Here is a 22,535-nt window from a genome sequence, read left to right on the forward strand (position 1 = left end):
TTAAATCAAAGATCTCTGTAAAAGACACATCGCTTCTTGTTTCTCCTTGAAGGAATTGAATTATTAACATCTACTTCAGAGCGCAAGTTTATGTATTATATGATAGATCGGCTTGCCATACTCCCGCCTCTCTTCGCGGCACTGAGCCTGTTGTTACCAGGCAGACAGCCATTCCAATATGGCGGCGCCAAGCAACGCAGAGCAAACGCAGTTGCAAGACATGGAGGAAGACGAAGCAGGAATGGAGGAGAAAGAGATGGAGTCGGACGAGGAGGAAGAGGAGGGCATGGGTGTAGAAAACTCGGACGACGAAGAGGACGACTCGTCGGAGGACGAGAAGGAAAACGAAGCCGAAATCCAGCGGCTGGAGGAACAGGTAATGTGGTCAACAAACCTGCCCCAAGTTCGGCTCGTCAACATTAGCCAAGCAACTAGTGAGAATGAATGGAGGCAGACAAGTCATCAGCTCTAAAACGGCGTGAAGCTCGGCCTCAAAATGGTTTAGGTATAAAAAACCAGGAACGGATTGTATTTAGCGGCTTGTTAAAACAGTGAGAGCGTACGGCACCGTTCACATGTTGTGATTATCTTATGCTAATCTCTGATGCTAACGGCTTGTCTCGGCCAGCTTGTCACGCGCCTTTTTACTACCTGTTCGCGTTGGCATGGAAACACATCTTTAGGTGCAGAAGTGCACACATGTCCTGACTTTGGTGGATCCCTGATAAACATGTTTGATCACTTCTTAAAACGTAACAAACGCGTCAGCTTCGGCGACAGTAATGCAGTACTTCTCAAACGAGATCTAATTAATTTCATGTTTTTTTTTAGTATCTACACCTAAAAGATGACTGGACTTTGTGATGTAAATTAGTTATAATAACAGACATATCCTATGATATATCTTTACATATCACCATGTTGCTTAACTCTTACAATAAAAGAAGTAGCAAGATAAACACATTTTTACCTTCCTGTTTAGAAGTTGATTCATCCAACAAATAGGAGTTTAGGCTCTAATTGTTTCTTTAGTTTATGCTGTACTCCTTCAACCTCCTGTTTGGGATTTCGAAATTACACTAAAAGAGGAATGTTACAGGCATTTGAGTTTTAATTTGGACATACAGCTCGAAAGGCTAAGCCAGATGGTTGGACAGAAAATATGCATAACGTTTTTCGATATCACAGATCTCTAACAATTTTAAAAATACATATAAAAAACTTAATGTTGTAAACTCACTCTTTGTTTGGAATTGTTCTCAGTGATAATAAATTACTGATACTTATTAATTAAATGTTATTAAATAGAGTTAATTGAAATATATTTAGCTTAACTGCTCAGGTTATCACTTCTAACCTGCTTTGTGTGTTTTTGCAGCTTTCCATCAACGCTTTTGACTACAATTGCCACGTGGATCTCATCAAGCTTCTGAAGCAGGGGGGAGAACTTCTGCGTCTTCGAAAGGCGAGGCAGAAGATGAGCGAACTCTTCCCTCTCACTGAAGGTTGGTTCATGTTGAATGAAGTTCAGATGACAAAGAAATCAGCAGCTCCATTTCAATCTGACATTGTGTATATGTGTTTGTTTGTTTTTTAAACTTGCAGAGATCTGGCTGGATTGGCTCAAGGATGAGATCCGGCTGACTGAAGAGGATGCAAACAGGGAGAAAGTATATGAGCTCTTTGAACGAGCTGTGAAAGATTACATCTGTGAGTCCACCTCCCAGTTAGCATTGCTGTTTTCCCTAATATTCAAGTATTTCATGGTCTTAATGTTTGTTTTTACGCAGGTCCAGACATCTGGCTCGAGTATGGCCAGTACTCAATCGGTGGCATGGGGTCACCAGGTGGGATGGACAAAGTGAGGTCCATCTTTGAGAGAGCGGTAACAGCTGTGGGACTTCACATGACCAAGGGACAGATGCTGTGGGAGGCTTACAGAGAGTTTGAGAACGCCATTTTGTCCACCGTGCAGGTTTGTGTTTCCATCAGCAGGAAAAAAAAATCTTCTCAGTGGTCAGATATGCACTCAGTTTTTCTAAATGTTTTGTTAATATTTGTATCCCAGAGAGAGATTCAAGTAGGCTGTGGGTGGTTGAGAATTAATTGGTTTGATTAAAGTAATTTCATAGCAGTGTAATGTATAAACATCCCTCTATGACTATTCTAATTCAGGGTAAATCTAAATGCTAGAAGGAGTTCTTTAGATTTTGAACAAAATGAGCCAAATTTCATCATGAATCTTTCTGTTTGCCTCAGCCTCCCCCTGGCAGGATTCCCAGCCGCGAGGAGCAGGAACTGCTCAGCAGTCAGCTTCAGCGAATCCATACGCTGTTCCGCCGCCAGCTGGCAGTTCCTTTAATCGGTGAGCGTGGCGACTCTTCTGTCCAGATGGGTCGTGGTAGAAATGGGCAGCATTCTCGTTGTGACGGACGTGTGTCATGGCCTTCCTGAGTAATCCCATTTAGAAATGAATAACTGAGATGATGCAGCAGGGTTGTGACACTATGCAGACGTAGCCTCTGACATCGCTTTTAATTTGTTTTTAGGTTTGAACTGAAGAGTTTTTTTCTCTGGGGCCTGTTTTCCGAGCTCAACTAAGCGTCCAGCCTTAAAGTTTTTAACCTTTTTTTGGTCTATAAATAAGGGACACAGATTAGGCTGCATACATTTATGCAAACCAGCTGTGATTAAATCAGACATTTACAGTGCTACTCATCTAATAATGTTTTAAAGAAGGGTAAATGTTTTTGGCTTACGAGATATTTGTGGCTTTGCAGACATGGAAGCTACCTATGCTGAATATGAGGAGTGGTCGGAAAACGGGGTTCCTGAGACTGTCATACATCAGTACAGAAAGGCTCTGCAGCAGATGGAAAAGTGCAAATCTTGTGAAGAAGCTCTGGTAACCGAATTAGCTACATCTACTCAAGTTGACCTCCTGGTTGAATAGAAACGATTTGGTCAAAGTTTTCGCAGTGCTTCACATCTTCCTGTGCTTATCGTGCCGCAGCTAGTAGCAGAACCCCCTAAACTGGCGGAATATCAGGCCTACATCGACTTTGAGCTAAAAGAAGGTGACCCAGCTCGGATCCAGATAACCTTTGAACGAGCTCTGGCAGAGAACTGCCTGGTACCGGACATGTGGACCAAATACACCACGTACCTTGTGAGTATTGTTCTAACTAAGTGTGAGCCTGTTCTCTCAGCACAACTTTAACTTGAATTTTAGAGAATTTAGTTGCCTCCCAGTCCGACTGCTCCAACTCGGCAACTTCACTAAATGTCAGCAAAATGCTGAAGAACAAAGATAAAAGTTGTGCTAAACGTGTTTATACATTACTTCCTGCTCTTTCTGATACAGACTCTTGAGCAGTTTCTTTTATTTTAATTAATTTTATACACTGTAAACAAAGGATGTATTTGGAACTGACTTTGTTAGTAAATTAACTATGTGAAATGTTTTCTCGAACCCATGTTTTATTGTTAAATTTGACTAGTTTCTTCAGACTGTGTGTGTAGATGGTAGCGATTCACTAACTTTCATCAGATACTCACACATCTTTTGCTAACAAATGTGCTTATTTATAAAAGTGACTCATTAAGTCTTTCCTTATAATACTCTCAGCATTTTTCCCTCTTTGGGTTGTACAGGACCGTCAGCTGAAGGTCAAAGACTTGGTTCTCTCCACTCATGAGCGAGCTGTCAGGAACTGCCCCTGGACCATGAGTCTGTGGAAGAGCTACCTGCTGGCCCTGGAGAGGCACGGAGCCGACCATCACACTGTGTCAGGTAACAGCTGGAGCGCAGCACAAAGGCCTTCAACTCGGCTGCTGCTTTGTGGGGAAAAAATACCGAAGTAGATCCATGTTTATTATATATTTAATGCTGGTGTTTTCATTAGAGTTGTGTTGTCCTTGTAGTCATATGTTGGGTTTTATTTCATCTCTTCATTCAACTCTTCTGCACAGATGTTTTTGAGAAGGCTTTGAATGCTGGCTTCATTCAAGCGACGGATTATGTAGAAATTTGGCAAGCGTACCTCGACTACCTGAGGAGACGTGTGGATTTCAGTAAAGGTGAGAACAGCTTGTTCTTACTGTGTTATAAAGAAATCTCTCTGTATATATGTGTGTATTTTTTTATTGATTGTGTTGCCTTTGTTTTTTTCCAGAATCAAGTAAAGAGTTAGAAGAGCTACGGGCAGCCTTCTCTCGCTCTCTAGACTACATGAAACTAGATGTTGAAGAAAGTGGGTCAGCTTCTCTTCGTTTGCTCCGACTGTGCTCTCGCTTTGGTTTTCATGTTAGTTTGTTGTGTTTCTGCAGGGTTCGGTGAAAGCGGAGATCCCTCTTGTGTCATCATGCAGATTTGGGCAAGGATAGAGGTAAGCGGAGTCACCATGACAACCAGCGTTAAAAGCCGGTGTCGAATTATGAAAAAGTCTTTAAAACAGGAAAATAAAAACAAGGACATGCATCAGGTCTACAACACTCACAACCTTAAAGCCTGCGTGTGGATGTAAAGGAGCACCTGCTGATATATGAGAGCATCATTTTTAACTTGGGTTGACTTTAGTAACATGTCATGTTTCCTTACCTTTTAGTGAAAGAGACAAACAAGCTTACTATCATATGTACGCTTTAAAAAGTTCAATTTTTCTCGTCATTTTGCTGCCAGGCTCGCCACTGCAAGAACATGCAAAAGGCCAGAGAACTGTGGGATAATATCATGACCAAAGGGAACGCCAAATATGCCAACATGTGGTTGGAATACTACAACTTGGAAAGGTTTGTGTGTCCATCTCTGAGAGGAGAATATACAAATGTAGACAATGTGATCTTTGAGAATAAACAACCTTAATTTCTTTTAATCTACAGGGCTTATGGGGACACTGTTCACTGCCGAAAGGCTCTTCACAGAGCTGTGCAGTGCACCTCCGACTACCCAGAGCACGTCTGCGAAGTCCTGACGACCTTTGAGAGGGTAGAAGGTCCGTTTCATGCTAAAAACGAAAAAACAGCAAGCAAATAACCTTTTGGACTATATTGTGCATCTGTATTCTGCACCAGGATTCACGTTTTGAAATTTTTTCTTTTTAACTCATAGTTCGTAGATTTGTAATCGGTGTAATTCAGAATTTGAAGGACACATTGCTTGAATTAGGCTTAAGAAGCACTAAATAACAACTCAAGTTAAAACCCCTATTCATCAATACAAAGTAGTAAACTCAGCTGTAACGCTGCAGTGCTTCACCCTACAGAACCAGCATGTAGTCATTAACGTCTCTGCTCTCATGCAGGTTCTTTGGAGGACTGGGACGCAGCGGTGCAAAAAACAGAAACGAAGCTGAACAGAATTAATGAACAACGAGCAAAGGTAGGAGCGCACGTCACTGCTGGGGTGAGCTGGTGGATCATGTGGCTGCTTTCGGCTAACGGTACCGCATCCCTCCCCCCCGCCCCCTATCCGTCAGGCGGCCGAGAAAGAAGCCAACCTGGCACGCCAGGAGGAGGAGAGGATTGAGCAACGGCGGAAGGTCAAAGCAGACAAGAAGGCTCAGAAGAAAACCCATAAAGACGTTCGAGCTGGGGAGAAGAGAAAAGCAGAACACGATCACAATCAGGACGAATGGAACAAGGACTCTGGTAAAATATCCTTTAAGAATGTTCAATTTGAGAAAAAAGTACTTGAATGTTTTCTAATTTATTAATTTCCCCCCTGTGATTTACAAGCTCCTAAAAGGCAGAGAGCAGACGGTGACAGCACTACAGACGAGTACATGGAGACAGAGACTGGACTTTTGGGGAGGAACGCCCCCCCTGGATATAAACCTGCTTCAGGCAGCACTAAAAAGCCCCAGCAGGGTCCAGCGGTAACCCCTCAGAGGCAGAACGACGAGAAGCCAGAGCTGCGAGACGACAGCTGCAGTGTGTTCATCAGCAACCTGACGTACACCCTGGAGGAGCCCGAGGCGAAGCTAAAGGCGCTGTTCGAGAGCTGCGGTCCAATCAAACAGATTCGACCCGTCTTCGGCAACAAAGGGGGCTTCAAAGGATACGGCTACGTGCAGTTTGAGTCTGTGGCGTCAGTCCCCGAGGCTCTGAAACTGGACAGACAGGAAGTGGAGGGCAGGCCGATGTTTGTGTCACCTTGTGTGGACAAAAACAAAAATCCTGACTTTAAGGTGAGTAAACAAGTGATTTAATACCTAACTTGAATAAATAATGGTTACCTGCTGGATGAAAGTGTTAAATATTTGGGAATCAGCTTCTGTTTGTTGCAATAAATTAGTTATTTCTCGGTTTTGTTCTTTTTTGGTTAAACCGATTTAGTCATCATTTTGTTAATTTGATTATATTATTAAGGATTGCTACTTGGAAAAAAATAATTAGGCAAAATGTGATGTAAAATTTTTGCCATCCTATGTTTTATCAACACAGTTGTTGTGTCTTGTTTGTTTTTAGTTTGTATATAAAAACAGGATGGAAACACGTTCTGATTTATTGGAAATGACACATAAGATGTGTAAAACTTTAGATATCAGTAAAAGTTACACAAGGTTGTTACCAGAACTTTTCTAAGGTCGCAGATTTGTAAAACAAGGATTCAAACATCTATTTTAAGAGTTCTGTCTCACCAGGCTTTCCATCATGTTGAATAATTCACCTGTTTTTCTTTTTAAATTTCACTTCTAATCATGTCATTTTGTTGCACCTTCTTCTTCTGAATAATTTGTTCCACCTGCTGTTTTTCTTGATAGACCAGCTTCAAAGAAAGCTTTAAAATCAGGGATAAAAACACATAAATGTCCATTTTTGTTTGAACAATTTTCTTATTTCTTTTGTTGGACTGTTCACAAATCTGGCAAGTGGATAGAAGGAGTAATGTGATATGGATTTCTTTTTAGGTGTTTAAATACAATACTTCAGTGGAGAAACACAAAATCTTCATCTCTGGGCTGCCGTTCTCATGCACTAAAGAGCAGCTGGAGGAAATGTGCAAAAGTCACGGCACCATCAAGGATGTTCGTCTCGTCACGTATCGCTCAGGAAAACCTAAGGTGAGACAAAGTTTTATTTAAATTAGTCATCTTGAAAAAAAAGTCACGATTATCACCTCATGCCTTCCAACAGCTGACCAAGGTTTATGTGTCTGGCAGGGTCTGGCATATGTGGAGTTTGCAGATGAAGTGCAGGCCTCTCAGGCAGTGCTGAAAATGGATGGCATCGATGTGGAGGGCAACAAAATCTCTGTCGCTATAAGCAACCCGCCGCGGAGAAACCCGATGGATAAGGCTGGTTCCAGCAGGCCCATGGCAGACGTGATGCCTCGCCAGGTTTATGGAGCGTGAGTTCGCCGTCATTTCTTCTAGAGCATCAGATTTGATCAGAACAGGAATAAAATTCAAAATTTTCTTCTCTTTTTTTTCCTTTCCAGGAGAGGAAAAGGTCGTACTCAGCTCTCTCTGCTGCCCCGCTCCCTGCACCGTCAAACGGCGCCCGCAGGCAAAGTGGAGAACGGGACCGGGGCCGAGCGAGCGTCGGCGTCGGACGGCACGGCGGCGCACGCGGCCGGCGAGTCGAGATCTTTGTCAAACTCGGACTTTGCCAAGATGCTTCTCAACAAGTGAGCGGAGACGAGCAGGAGAAATCCGACCGCCTTCCCACTGAAAGCCATCCTGTGTCCTTACAAACTAGTGGTGGTGATTTTTCTGTAACTGTTTACCTGATAGTCCCTTTAATCTCCGTCACACTCTCATCATTATCCGTGCTGCGAGACTGCCTTAACTGTCATCCTCCCGCCTTCCATCCCAACCCCTAACAATTATTCCCCGTGTGACAGGTTGTTGAATGCGGCTGCCAGGTTATTTTATAAAAAGTGTATCATATTTGTGTGTAAATATACTGTAATGGAAGTTGTTGGTCTTATGTACTTTGATTTTGTTGTGTGCTGTTAAAGGGATCCAACAGACAATTATGGGAGAGTATTTTTTTAAGTATTCAAAACAGCCAAACTTGTGAATGTTGTTTTAAAAAAAGAAAAAGAAGAAAAAAAAGTATATGCAAAAGCTCTGATATGGTGTATAATAGTTGCTGTGTGTACATAATGTGGATGTTCTCCAGCTGTTTTAATGGAATTAAGGAGTTTTTGTTGTGTAACTTATTTAGAGATGTGAGGACACCTCAAACAAGACTAACCATGAGGTTTATTTGACATATTACAGATTATAAGTTCATCATTTGTTATAAATCATTACGTTGCTAAGGAGCACACCTGAACGATCCCCTGAGTTGTTATTGGTCAACTCCATTTTTCTTTTCTTTTGTTGTTTTGTACAAGAGCTGCCAACATTTGTTACTCCTCACACTAAACTGTTCCAAGTGTACGGTTTTATCATTTATCTGTGTTTGGGAGCCATTTAACTGTTTCTGCTTCTGTTCAGGAACAAAACATCCAAAATCAAATCTGTTACGTTTCAGACATGTTTCTGACTCAGACGAGACTTAATGAACCACATTTCATGCTGTGAAATTACATATTAAGATGTCTATGATGTTGTAAATAACTGGCTGTTTTGGTTCCTGACCTCTTATTTGTCCAGTAACGTAGAGCTCCAACTAACTGAAATCAATTAGTTTTATTCCTTTTGACTCAGACATGTCAACTAAATTATTTCCAGCTTCTATAAATTACAGCCTTTTTCCTCATGTTTAGATTTTCAGACAGTTGATTGGGAAAAGAAGCTTTAGACAAACTAATGAAATAATTTTGCAAATGTATATTTAAAAAAAAAAAAAAAAAGTGAATCCTGAAGACAAATTGTTTGGATCTGGTTGTCTTTAAAGTTGATCTCACCTCTCTGAATAAACAATTATTCCCTCCCTCCCAACAATGTTCAATGTTAGTTTGCAGTTCCTGCTAAACATTAAAAAGGATCTATGCAGGTTTGTTTTCTCCCCATGTCAGGGGACGAAGTGTTTGGAGTCTTGTACATAATGTTCAGTAAACAGATTTGAAGAAGTTGACCGTAGTTTATCATAAAAGCTAATTTAAATTTTCAGAACAGATGGTATGTTTTGCTCTCACCACAGTGCCCTAATCTAAAACAAACTAGAAATCTAACGTTAGTCTCTAGAAGTCATTTTGTTTTATGCCGAGTGCTAAAATTGATGTGCATTTGTATAATTTCTAAAGCCATTGTGTTCATTTTAAGAAGTCAGTAAATAATAAAAAGGCTTTCAGTATTTATTTAGCTGATTTTATGTCCCATCTTCTGCCCCTGTGATTTTGAGTTCTGGAAACCTTTTCCCCCTCCTTTGTTTAAATAAAGTCTTGTAAATCGTACGGCTTTGTGCGTGTTCATGTAAACAACAACATTAACAAACCTATTTTATTTTAAAATAAATACATCAAGGTGCTGTACAGTGTTAGGTTCATCCTAAAGAGGGGTAACACAAACACTTCAGTGGAAATCATTTTCTCATGGCAGTAGTCAAAGCATATTCAATACTCCCTTGAAAAAGTTAGCAACAAACTAAAATATATTTTTTATAGGCAGAGGCAAATAATTGTTTTCCTGCTAATAAACCTAAACAACAAAATTCTGATTTCAATTCATCTTGCAGCAGTTTTAATGATTTCAGCAAATTAAAAAAAAACAAACAAACTGACATCTGTGAATGATCTGGTTGGATATGACTAAAAGACGAGATGATTCAACACTTTGTGGATTTGCTATTAAAAATCTATTAAATAAAATTGGACATAACATTGCATGCCTCATGCTCCCCTCCTCCTCCCACCCCCCGGATTATTTGTGGATTGGGATGGTCTGTTTGCAGCTGGGACAGGCCTGGTCCCGGTCACCTCCTGGCAGGCCCACAGCGTGCTCCGTGGTAGAAATCAACAACGTATCCAAAGTTATTTCTGTACATTTGGCTATAAAGCGGATGAAAGGTCGAACGTCCCCCTCGTTGGCTGTGTCCAGAGCGGCGTAATATTCAGCCCTTTGCTCTTTGCGAATGGTAATCGGCGGGTAGCTCGCCTGCATGAGCACCAGGTTCATGAGCAGCCGCGAAGTCCGCCCGTTGCCGTCGACGAACGGGTGCACATACACCAGCTTGTAGTGGGAGAGGGCTGCATACTCCACAGGGTGCAGCTGCAGGGCTTCTTCAGAGTTGAGCCACTGAACGAGCTCCTGCATGTGCCGCTGCAGGTCCTTGGGGTGGGGCGGGATGTGGTGGCCCACAAACACCTGGCTGGTGCGCAGCCTCCCTCCCTCCACAGGGTCCACGTAGCCGAGCACCCGTCTGTGGATCTCCAGGATGTCGTTGACGGTGATGTCGCCCGATCTGGACAGCAGCGTGGTGTTGATGTACTTCATGGCCGCGTCCACACCGATGGCCTCGTTCTGCTCCTGGAGGCTCTTTCCAGGGACGGCGTAACGCGTCTCAATGATGTGACGGATCTCAGACAGAGTGAGCGTGCTGCCCTCAATGGCTACTGTGTGGTAAATGTGGTGGTAGTACGTCTCCTCCATCACCCGACGGAGAGCGGAGTTCCCTTTGGGGATGGACATAAGCCTGCGCACTTTACTGTCAATCAAGCTGAAGTAACGCTGGTCGATCTCCTCCACCAGGGGGAGAGTTCGGTCTCGGCTGATCAGCGCTCGCTCGTTACATGGCGAGATGGCCAAAGCTTTTGTGTAGAGGTGGTCAGCCTGGACCACATCTTTCTCCTCCTCCAGAATGGTCCCCAGCTCCGTCAGAGCATCCACAAAGTCCGGGTTCATACTAAGAGCATGCACCAACAGCTTGTGAGCTTTCTCCCTCTTCCCAAGTTTCTTCATCTCCAGAGCCTGCTGCAAGGCCGCCTTGGCCTCCAGCTCCATCTCTGCATTCAGACCAAAGACAGAGGAGGTCAAATTAACAGGACAAACAGGTCCATGGAACATAACAAATTAATGCAAGGTAGTGGTCAAGATAATATTTAAAATAACCAAACTATTTACATAAAATCACAATACTAATCATAAGACTCAAATCACAGATGACACCAAGGCTCTATTTTATCTAATTCAAGTAAAATACACTCAGGTTGTTTGGGTAATTCATTTAGAAATTCAGAGTTTTGTCTTTATGAAAATGAAAAACTGAATAAAGTATGGAAACAAATGTTTGTATTGACTGTATTTTCATTTTTCATACTCATTCAGTTATAGAAAATATTAAAAACAAATCCCATAAATCTCCACACTTCAAGTAAGTGTTTCATCACAAGACTCCTACACGAAACAATCCAAAAATCGAAGGTTTATTTTGTAAGTAAAATACAAAGGCTAATGCCATGCCCAAAAATAATGTTAAATTTGCCATCTCAAGAGGGGGGGGGGGGAATCCCTGTATAATTTTGTCTATATATTAGCCAAAACACTTAAACTTTATAACAAAGATGTGGAATTGGTCCAAATATAAATGCTGAAACTGTATTAAGTCTGTATCCTGTCTAAATTCTGTCTCAAAACTCACATTACTGGATAGAAACATAAATTCTCCACACAAGCTGGTCCAAATCTCTACAACCAAAATATAACTAAATTAAGTAATCAGAGCTGACCGCTTTACTTAGAAATCTAAATTACTTCATACTCTGAACACAGTTTTAGTTTGCACTCGTTTATTACACCAACATATAAGTCAGAATGATGAGAGTCCTGTTCGAACCTGGGGTCGGTTTGGACCTCTGAGGCAGCACATCCAGGGCGGTGAAGGGGACCGTGAGGCTGGTGGACTGCACAGCTGGAGGCGACTGGGAGCTGCCCCACAGCTGGCAGCGGAGCTGAGAGATGCCCTTCAGGGAGGCACAGCACTGGTTCTCCACACCGACCAGGGGCAGCAGGAGGGCCACCAGAGAACCGAGCGCCACGCACAGCAGCGGGCCCCATCCTCCGAGGAGACGGCGTCCGCTGATGTAGCGCCACTCCGTCACAGCAGCCATGATGATCCCGGGTTAAAACCTCCATCATTCGGCGACGACAGACCCCATCTATACCCACCCCTGCTTGAAGAGCCGAAGGGTGGCTGGCAGGAGGGAAAACACGGTGAACATGACAACGCTGCCGGTTACCTATAAAGCTCAGCTACCGGTAGCTTTTAGAGCTTGAAGATTTACTAACTATTTCAATAAAACTTTCTGACTATAAACAAAGCCCCCATACAAACATCGTCCAGTTAAATCTTCAAACAGATGGTAATTTTCCCTTCGCGTCGGCACAGCTGTGTACAAAACATACTCATCATTGTCTTCCTGGTGGAAGATGAATATTCTGGTCTCCTATTGGTCGCAGCCTCAATGAAGCGCGGCGCCTATTGGCTAAAAGTACAGCAAAACACGTTGTGGTTCGTAACCGTCTCTGATTGGTTAAAACGTGGGACAGTATTCCCTCAGTATCACCTGACAGGCAGAGTATACGCAACTAATAGGAAAAGATCCACAACTGATTAAATTAATATAAGTAGATTAAGGACTGGTTACAGTAAACTGCAATGGGGCACTTTTACTATAGCTAAGTATCTCTGTGGCTATTTTAACCAGTTTCTTGAAAATCAGTGTTATTAACATATGAAGTAAGATATATGAAACAAAGAGAGAGGAGCTGCGTTTATGAGTATACAGAGGACAAAATAATTTAAACTTATTTTTTATATGACGTGTATGGGAAAAAAAACCTTTAGTTTAACTTTTTTGAGGGGACAGAACAGGACTAATTAAAAAGTCATCGACTGTAGGAAGTTAGAAGGACTGCAGTGAAGGGTTTAAACCAGAAGGGGGCAGTAATGTAACTATGTAAAAATCACAAATGCTCAGAAAGGAGGATGAGAACAGGCCTGAATTTTCCAAAGGGCTTACCAGAATATTATCCTAGAGCCTCGAAGTTTAGAGGGCTTCAAAATAGTATTATTGTTTTTAATAAATGAAGGATTTTAAATGCTTCCTTCCAAAAATACATTGTGCAAGGTTAAATCACTGGGAAAAGTTTAAATTTGTTGGGGTCTATGACCATTACTTACTGCTTAACTGTTATTGGTCATTGTTTACTGCCTGAGGAAGGGTCACAATAAACTAGTGTGGTAAAACATGACAGTGGAGCACAAATGAAAGGAAAGAAAAGGAACATAGGAAAGGCCTTTTTAAAAACACAATCTGACTGCAGTGATTCAGGAGGGCTGTCGTTGACCTCAGTGACTCCAACTTAGCTAATATCAACACCAACTTGAGAAGTAGTGCTGCTAACAGGAGCATATGAGCTCAAAACAAAGAGCACAAACCCATCAGAACACATCTGTAGTTTCAACCTAATTTAATTATTTGGCTTAATGTTGATCTGTAGTTTTCTTTTTTTCATTGCCATTACACTTTTAATTTGTTTGGATCATGAAATTTATACTTTATTTCTGAGTTTAAACAAAGAAACAGTTCAAGTTTTGCTTTGTGCAGCAATGGTTAATTAAAGGATGTGAACTGCAATACAGCAGACTTTCAATAGGTTTTCTGTTCGTCCAACTTTAAATATTACATTAAAGTTCAGAGTGTAGTAAACTCCGTGGCTAGAAAAAAGGGCCCCAAAAGTATCTTTAGCCCAAGGGTCTATGGGCTCCTAAATCCTGCCCTGGATGAGGAGAACAAAACTTCAAATTGCTGGATAAAATTGTGCAAAGTTTCAATAGCTAAATACCTTTCTGTGTTTTTTTTAACTATTTTTATTCTTTTTTATTTTATATTGAGTCAATAGCTGATATTTATCAATTCAGTTTATATAACCTTTTTAATTTTTATATGTTGCTGTTTTTGTTTGCTTTTAAATTGATTTTAACAGAAAAAGAAAACCCCAGTTTTATGTTGTCCTCCTCCTGCTTATCACAAAACAGTGGAGGGCAGCATTGATCCTTTTTATGAAAACATTGAACATCCTCAAAATCAGCATGTTTAAAACCTGAACTCATCCCATTTAGTTGTTGAACACAACTTGACATGTGGGTCCTCTCACTGGTAGGTTAGGGTTTGTTTTGATCATGAAAACCCTGTGCTATAAAGTGTTTATTTATAGCAGCGTTTAATGTAATTACCACCAGCTGTGAACAGCAGGAGGTGATCAGGATTGATTCCTGGATGCGTGCCAAAGCCAACTTGTAAACACATATCTTCAGCAGATGGACATGGCAGGCGATCGGCTCTAAATAGCTGTTATTCATGCACAGCCTGTAACTCTGCAAAAAATACGCCACAAATAACACGGAGTAAGTTATGAATGAACGGTTATGTCATGGATTTGGTTAGCAGTTACAGACATTCAGCGAGGCTTTCTGAAATGCAAGAGTGTGAATTAGTTCAGTCACTGTACTCACGGAGCTACACATGAACACGTGTGTCTTTGCTGTTGTGACCTACAGCAATTTCACCTTGAAGATAAAATAGGCGCCTGCTAGAGTGTGCTTGCATTATTTCTTTACTCCTGTTATCCATGAACGCTTGTAAAAGCACAGAGGAGGCTCTGACAAGGTGCCTGACAGTATATTTACTTTGATTTGCCTTTCTCTGACAAGGTTAGTGGATGGAAATGAGGAAGAAAGACGGAAAACATGATGACATTTAATCAGCATGCTGTCACTGATTAACTGTGATTGGTGGGAAGACAGCTGTTGCCTGAAACGATGCAGCTCTGCATTCTGTGCAACTTAATCAGATTCTCCGCTCCACCAGGACACTTTTATGAGTCCTCGGTCTGAAGCAGTTTTCGCTCTGTAATACACAAAACCTGGCTCATCAGGGAGCCCCCTGAAGGGTCACAACAGGAAGGGTCACTTTTCTGCACGAACAACCTCTGCAAGCAGCTGTTTTACCCGTTACAAATGGGCGTGACACAGCCAGAATCAGGACAGCTGAGGCTCGACCTCTTCCAATCAGCAGAGAGATATTAACCCGTTCTGCTGCAGAGAGAGCTGCACCGTGCAGTTTTCCAAAGCAAGATGATGTTTTTCGTTTGCTTTCATGAATATTAGAAACAGCCACATGTATGAATGATTCCACTTATAGGCCTTAAAAAACACAGAAATGGTTGTAACTCAGTCAGTTTTACAGATATTGTGCTAAAATCTGATGTGGTAGTAGCTGAGACTGATCCCCAACACATACCTTGAGCACTCATTTTGCATTAAATTACCTAATTGTAATTATCAATGTCTGTCTGTTAGCAAACACAAAAATGGCTGTAACTCGGTCAGTTTTACAGATATTGAGCTGAAACTGGATGTGGTGGTAGCTGAGAGTCATCCTCAACACATACTCTGAGCATGACATCTTGCAATATCGCACAGCATTATTTTAAAGGTTTGACCAAAATGTCAGTACAGCAGCTTCATCATTTCTCAACATACGAAGATCTTAGTCTAAAACTCTGGCATTAAAGGTGGCGGGTGATATGCATTCCTTCAAAAACTTAGTAGGCCTTAAATTTTTGTCTTTATTGCAAATTGGTTGGGGTTGTTTACAGTAACCCATTGGTTAGAATCACTGCAACTGCTTTGTTAGGTCAAGTTATTAAAATCAATCAAATCGTTACAGAATCACATTACCATAGTTTAGCAGATAAATAGAGCATATCAGACTGAAAAGGCCAAATGTAAAAGGAACAAAACACTTAGTGCTGCCACAGATAAATGTTATGCTTCAAAGCCATCGCTTGCTAAATGCTGTGTTAAATTTAGAAAAACAAAACAATTCATCTTAATGTAATTTTTTATAAATAATAATTACATTTAATAGCATTACTGCATGTTGTTGCATCATAATACAGATAAAATGTAAAATAAAAATGACCAGATTAAACAGTTCAAACCCTTTTTTAAAGCGTCCACAATTTTCTAACAATCAGGAAATCTCAGCCTCTTTTAAAAAATAAATAAATTTCTTTGTCCAACTTTAAATTGCAAAAATAAACGTTTTTAATAGACAGATCTAAACTTTCAAAACATGTTCAAACCAAACTGTATCTTTTAGATTCCCATTTTTATTATTTTGTCTCATATTATTTTTTGAGAAGTAACCCAGTAATGAGTTTACTGCTGCTCTTTAATCCCACTAATATGGGATTTGTTTAATTTAACATTATGGAGTCCCTGAAACAGTAAAGAGGATTAAATTAAGATATTTCCCCTCCTGATATTGACTGCAAACAGAAAAGCTAAACCCCCTGTTTTGGCCCAATCTTGGATTAGCAGCTGTTTCTTGGCCGGTTCTTCATTTGCAGCTTTGAACAATTAAGCTGAAACTCTGCTGTGGTTCAGGAGGAAGAGGGCAAATGGGGCAGAAAGAGCAGCTGACTGGGGGCATGTGATGGATGGTCCTTGGGTCACGTTGCAGATAATTCTTTGCCCATCTGGCATGAACCTCATCAGCTGTGGAAGCAGATAAAACCGCATGAGTCGGTAGTTAAAATCATTGATGAGCACTAATGCTTCATCTCACTTTGGGATTATTATCAGAATGAAATACAAGCCTTCTGTTATCTTCGGGAGCTTCTCCTCTCCTGTATCTTTCTTGTTAGATGACTGATGCATAGAAAATGAAGCTGCCTCATTAATCTCTGAATATTTCACATATTTTGCAAAGGAATAGGCTGTTGTACGCATCAGCAAGATTCTTCACTCCAGCTGACATGTTAAGTTGAAGCACACTCCAGAGATGACCTGTCACAGACGATTAAAATAACAGTCTCCCTTTTCAGCGCTTGCTGGGACTGGGCTTCAAGAGCTGGAAAATCCATCTGCTCACCTGAAAAAAAAAAAGGTGACCTGTCAGGGCAGGAAATAAATCCATCTGGCTCAGGCACCCAGCCTCCCCTCCCTTATCGGCTCACACTTCCCTATCCAGCCTCTGTGGAGCCATCAGTGTGCTCGCCTTTCTGTGAGAGACGAGACTTTGTTCTGGCTGACAGAGCCGGGTGTCAGAGATCGAGGATCTCGTTAGACAGTCAGAGGGAGAGCGATGGTGGCTCTCCTTTACACCCCTCTGAGTTTTGGATGCTTCAGCAGGCGGGGATGGGGTGGGGGCTTCAAAAATGGATGACAGACTGAAGAAGAGCGGCAAACTGCCCTCAGCTGTCAGCATCTGAAATGTCCATCTTGGCTGGAGAGTCTGCTCCAAAAAATGCAAGAACAGAGCCACACTCCCATTGGCAGAATGACAAGTTCTGCTACATGGCAGTCTGAGTGAGGTCAGGGTGTCTCTTTCCCCCGCAGGTAACAAGAACAGAGGACAGACGCTTGTCTTCGGTTGCCCTCAGCCTGTCCAGCAACTCCTCTGTGAAATCAATAAATCAGAGTCAAACAGGTAATTACAGGAGCTCTGTCCCCAAGGACCGCACTGTCCAGCTTTTCTCTTCTGGTTTAAAAGGAAGGCACAAAACAAATTACAGCTCTTTTCTTTAAGCCTCTTGCTAACTGGTTTATTGTTGCTTGTGTTTAGAACTAAACAGGGCTGCCAAATGGTCAGACTTATACAGTAGATGCCATGGCAACTCAAGCTGCTACAAATAAACTTGAGAGTCATATTAATGTTACGCAATCAGCCGAATGATTTAACTCTTAGTGTTTCACTCACTGTTTTCCTGAACGTCATCACAAACCCTGCTGCAAAAGCCCTTAATGTCTTCCTGCTTTGACAACTGGTGGTCATATTGCTGCTAAATAAGTGGCCCCACCAACAGTCTGTCACCTTTATGAGCTTCAGAAAGACTTTGTGGAGAAATAAACCTGAATAAATGACTGAACAAATACCTTTCAGACCATCTGTGAAAGGCAGCAACACAGAAACTGAGGGGATGGTGGATCATTCATTTTATGGTTAATACATCAGCAGTGAGGAGAGATGGTTCTTTCTTTTTTTTTTGGTCGTGACATACTGCCTAAAGCCCGGAGAGAGCAATATGAGTTATTCAGTTCATGCTGCACTCTGTCTGTCCTTGTTCTTCTTTTCACAAAAATATGCAGCGATTGAGAGAAACCGATCCATTTTGGAGCGGGTTTTTGTGTGTGTCTGATCTCTGATCTCATTTCCTGCTGGTCATCTCGATGGGCTAAATATTGTCATATCACAGCATTTCCGATCAGATGACAGATGCTCTCCCTCAGGCGCCGTCTCGCGTGCCAGCCCGAGTCAGGTCCTGCTGGCTGGTGCCCATCCCGAGGGCCTCAGCTGGGCTTACAGGTGAGTTGTGAGTAAATGATCTGCTGGAAAGACAGGAGACTGAAATAATTGGATCTCCACAAAGAAAAAGTCATTATCAAGGACCTCCTCTCAGGCACTTCTTGCTGTTTCACTTATTATCTCCGTTCCACAGTGGCCAGTCCAGTTCAGAGGGGTTGGTGTGATAGCCGGCAGTCTTGTCAAATGAAGGCTGAAATCATTCAGGAGTCACTCGTTATTTTCCTGACCCTGGAAGAAATCAGCACCTGTTGACTTTGTTTGGTTATGTTGGCAACATCCAGGCATGAAGAAAATCAAATTATGGCACCTTATTCCAGGAAGAAAATACAACCTGCCTCTGCTAGATGACAATATTCAGTCATGTTTCCCACTGAGAGCTTTTGCCCTTACCTGTTTTTCTATTCTGTAAATGTATTTTGAGGGTTTTATGGTAAATAAAACTGATCACAGGTAACTGCTGTCACAGCTGCGGTTTGGATAAATGGGCCTTATCCTCGCTCACAAGCAATCAGTCAACCAAATTAATGTTTTTAAATAAACTACGTCCAGTCTTCAGCTTACAGTTGTACTTTTCAAAATACTTAACTTTATTTCTGAATATTTTCCCCCATTAAAACACACTGAGATCTTTTCAATGCCTTCAAAATCATCGTTCTCTTGGAAATCGGGTTCAACATATTTGTTTTATTTCTTGTCTTCTTATGGTGCTTTTAGTTTTTATGTATTGTTCCGTTAATTTAACCTTTTTATCAAGCATTTTGATTCTTTTGGCTTTTAAGTAATGTTCTGCTTTTTTGTTTTACCAGCTCACGTTCAGCTTCTCTTCCAAATTTCAGCAGCCATTCAGCACTCAGCATTCACACTGCAGTTTCTCTCAAAAGGCATTTTCTTTAGTTAGTTTGTCTTCATGAATTATCAGCCAGTTGTTTGGTGATGTCCTTGAACAAGTTTTATAATGACTGTTTATTATGTTGAAACAGAAAATTTTGTGAGTATTGTGAATAAACATATTAGCATACTAATGATAATAATGTTCTAAATTGATCAAATATGAAAAAAATGATATTATTTGGACTGTATTATTAGTTTATATGCAATCCTCTGCAGCCAACCACTCATATAGGTCTGATTTTTTTACTTTGAGTAGCTTTCCTTCTGCTCGTGTGTTCTGCACTTTTCAAAGTGTCCCTGGTGGGGAAACAACAACATCCTGGCTATTAACCTACAAGCTAGAAAAAGAAAATCTGCGGGGAAATGTTGGACTAAGTGAGACCAAGGTGAGACCTGCTTGCGCAAGGATGTTTGCAACAAAATGTTTTCAGTAAGTGCTGATCTTTATGACCCATTTGTGTAAGTGTATTGTGGCATGAGATCAAAATAAGAAAGCGTTTTAATGCCTTGCTACACTGACACACGTCATGGAAACTTGACTTTTGCAGATTTCCGCTGAGAGAAAATAGTTTTTCCATACATACATACGTCCTCTTTATTTTTATTAGCATATTTATCTCCAAAACTGATACAAACACTAACGTAACGATGCTGGTGGGTGCACATTAAACAAAGATGAGGAACATTATAAACATCAAACATATTACACTTCATGTAAGGACAATTGTTACAGGCATCATGTTATTGCAGTGCAAGTACAATCTCACTAAAAATATATCAGTTTAATACAAAATTGTTGCATGTTTTATTTCACTCCAGTTAAATAAAACTCAGGATAAAAACACCACACGGACAGTGTCCCATGTGCTTTATTTATGACATCTGAATAATCTCTATATTACTGGCAGGTGCTTTTGTGCCTCAGAGGCATCCAGCAGCATCTGATAAATCATTGGGGGCCCATATGGTAATCATACAAGGATCCCATCTGGAGGCTGATTTCACCACATTAAGCAAAAACAAATTGCCAGCGGCGCTTTTCCATCCGTTTCCCTCCAGAGTCACATTTGTGAGCCCTGCATGTCAGGAGAGGCTTTAATACCTTCAGAGGGGAGACACATTTGAACACAACAGGACTAAGAATCCAATCAAAACTTTAGTGATTTTTTTATTTTTAACTTACCAGATTTTAGGAACAGCAGTGACCTTCAGATTACAGATTCAGCCACACTTTGAGAACCAGTCTTACGGTTTGGGAGCCAGTATCTGTGACTCCGTGATTACAAACAGAAAAACTTTGGTCACTTTAGGGATTAGAGCTGATAACTCTGTGCCATGGGATCTGGCAGATCGCTCTAAAGAGATTTAAAATATAATCCTAGTTGTGTTATTTATGACAGCATTGCTCAATATGACCGTTTTTAGAGGTTTAATGCTCGTTTGTTTTCTAATAAATACACAAGTGAATAAAAGCATTAATTTAATAGTAATTGTAACTGTTTAGGAGGAGCATCACATTATGCTCAGTTATCTTTGGATTTTTTGTATTTGCATAAAATCTTCCAGTGTACTCAGTAGTAATGAACTGGTATTATGATACGAAAGAATATATTCATGTCATAATGCAGGCTTACTGCAACTTATTATCAAACAGAGACACAATTTGGAGAATATAATTGTTCACATTAAAGGATTAAAAAATACACTTTTTTACTTAAAATATGTTCCAGTAGAAGGAATCTTAGTTAACAAACATTAATAATATTCATTGCACACGGCTGAAAGGCAAAGGCAGAGTAATAAAGTTTTTGTCCCGTGTCTGTGTGTATGTTTGTGTGTCTGTCAGCAAAACATCACATGAAACACTGGAAGGATTTTAATGAATCTTGCAGGAAGCAATCATTACATGTATCTGATTAACCTTTGGAGTCAATCCAGTTCAAGATGGCTGCCACAGCTAATCCACATTAGCCAACACAACTCAGTCAGTTTTACAGATATTGAGTTAATTTAGGTGTGGTAGTAGCTGAGAGTCATTCACAGCACATAGTGTAACATCTTGCAGATTAAATGAGATTGTATGATGTTATTTTCAGGCTTTGACCAAAGCAGTTTCAGCTCCATCATTTCTCAACATCAGATGGTTTTAGTCTAAAACTCTGGCATAAAAGGCAGCAGGTGATATGAATTTCTTTAAGCAATACTAGGCCTTTAATGACAAAAGCTTTACATATGAGCTTATGTTATTATGAGAGTATTAAACCAGGCTTTGTTCAGTCAGGGATTCAAACTTTGTGTTTTGTGCTTCGCCTGCACAGACGAGATCTAGTTAGTGTATTTCACTTTAAAAACAAAAAGGTCAACGGCAGCTGGTTGTTGAAGCAATTACATTTTTTTTATTTGGTGCTTTTAAACCCCCTTTTTTTCTGCTTGATGTCCTTGTTAAAGTGTATTATTGTAGAGCCGCAGGTCCATCTGTGTTCTGCTCAAAATGGAGGTAGATGGATTTCTCAGCTGTTCTCCTCTGCAGTCAGAAGAAAAGCTGATGATGTAAAGATGTACAGCACACAGAGCCGTGTTGGTCCATCTGTACATGTTACTGTTGCCAATAGACAACTCTAATCCTCCCGAGAGAGCAGAGCGTCGATACTTGTCCTGTCAAATAGAAAGAGATGACTCAACCATCTCCGGAGCCTCTTTTGATCTCAACTCAATTTTCTCAAAGTGCTCGATGTCGTTTCCACTTTTTATGATGGGTGTAAAAATTTATTACTTGAATAAATGAGGTACCTCTGGGTTTGCTTGGATTTTCCACATAGCTTGGCTGCGGGAGATGTCACTCACAAATAACTCAATAATTATAAACTAGAGAAATTGCATTTTCTGCGGTAACCCAGTGTGAATGCTGAGTTCCAAATGACTTTACTGAAATTTGTTGAAGCTGTTAGAACTGAGCACAGGCTAAAATCTCAATGCAGCTTAACAGTGGCTAAAAGCAGAAAACGGTAGCTAAAAGGAGCAGAACAGTAACTAAGACCGATGATCTTTTTTTAAAATCAAAACAGCAGCTAAAATGAGCAAAACTGTAGCTTAAAGTGTCAAATTTGTAGCTAAAAGCTAAAAGTAGAAGACAAAATACAGCAGGTGTGCTGAAGCAAGTTTCAAATAGATCAATATTTTTTAATAAATTGAAGAGATCTTAACCTATTTCTATTTTATTTTAAATGTTAAATATTTTGAGTAAAAGTTATAAATAACAAACGTCATAGTGCACTATTCCCAAACATGTTTTGATATATGAATGGTTAAAACAAGACAATGTTTGCAGAAGTAGTCTGCAAAAAAATGTAAAACAGAAACTATAAACAGGAAAACA

General features: G+C 40.7%; 2 protein-coding genes across 2 annotated transcripts; one reads left to right on the forward strand and one right to left on the reverse strand.

Annotated features, from left to right (window-relative positions):
* The first annotated feature begins 148 nt into the window (after positions 1–148).
* sart3 (spliceosome associated factor 3, U4/U6 recycling protein) lies at positions 149–8,806 on the forward strand. The gene is made up of 19 exons (XM_017413955.3): positions 149–376; positions 1,379–1,505; positions 1,606–1,710; positions 1,791–1,975; positions 2,260–2,365; positions 2,781–2,905; positions 3,014–3,169; positions 3,655–3,793; positions 3,973–4,080; positions 4,176–4,253; positions 4,330–4,388; positions 4,682–4,791; positions 4,882–4,994; positions 5,304–5,380; positions 5,478–5,649; positions 5,737–6,188; positions 6,912–7,064; positions 7,164–7,351; positions 7,442–8,806. The coding sequence occupies exons 1-19, from the start codon at positions 179–181 to the stop codon at positions 7,632–7,634; spliced, it is 2,844 nt and encodes a 947-aa protein (XP_017269444.1). The 5' UTR covers positions 149–178; the 3' UTR covers positions 7,635–8,806.
* Positions 8,505–12,323, reverse strand: ficd (FIC domain protein adenylyltransferase). Its single transcript, XM_037976497.1, has 2 exons — positions 11,728–12,323; positions 8,505–10,897 (listed from the first exon to the last, which is right to left on the reverse strand). The coding sequence occupies exons 1-2, from the start codon at positions 11,999–12,001 to the stop codon at positions 9,816–9,818; spliced, it is 1,356 nt and encodes a 451-aa protein (XP_037832425.1). The 5' UTR covers positions 12,002–12,323; the 3' UTR covers positions 8,505–9,815.
* Positions 12,324–22,535: the final 10,212 nt, after the last annotated feature.

This window comes from Kryptolebias marmoratus, linkage group LG1, assembly GCF_001649575.2.
Source record: "Kryptolebias marmoratus isolate JLee-2015 linkage group LG1, ASM164957v2, whole genome shotgun sequence".
Lineage (NCBI taxonomy): Eukaryota > Metazoa > Chordata > Actinopteri > Cyprinodontiformes > Rivulidae > Kryptolebias > Kryptolebias marmoratus.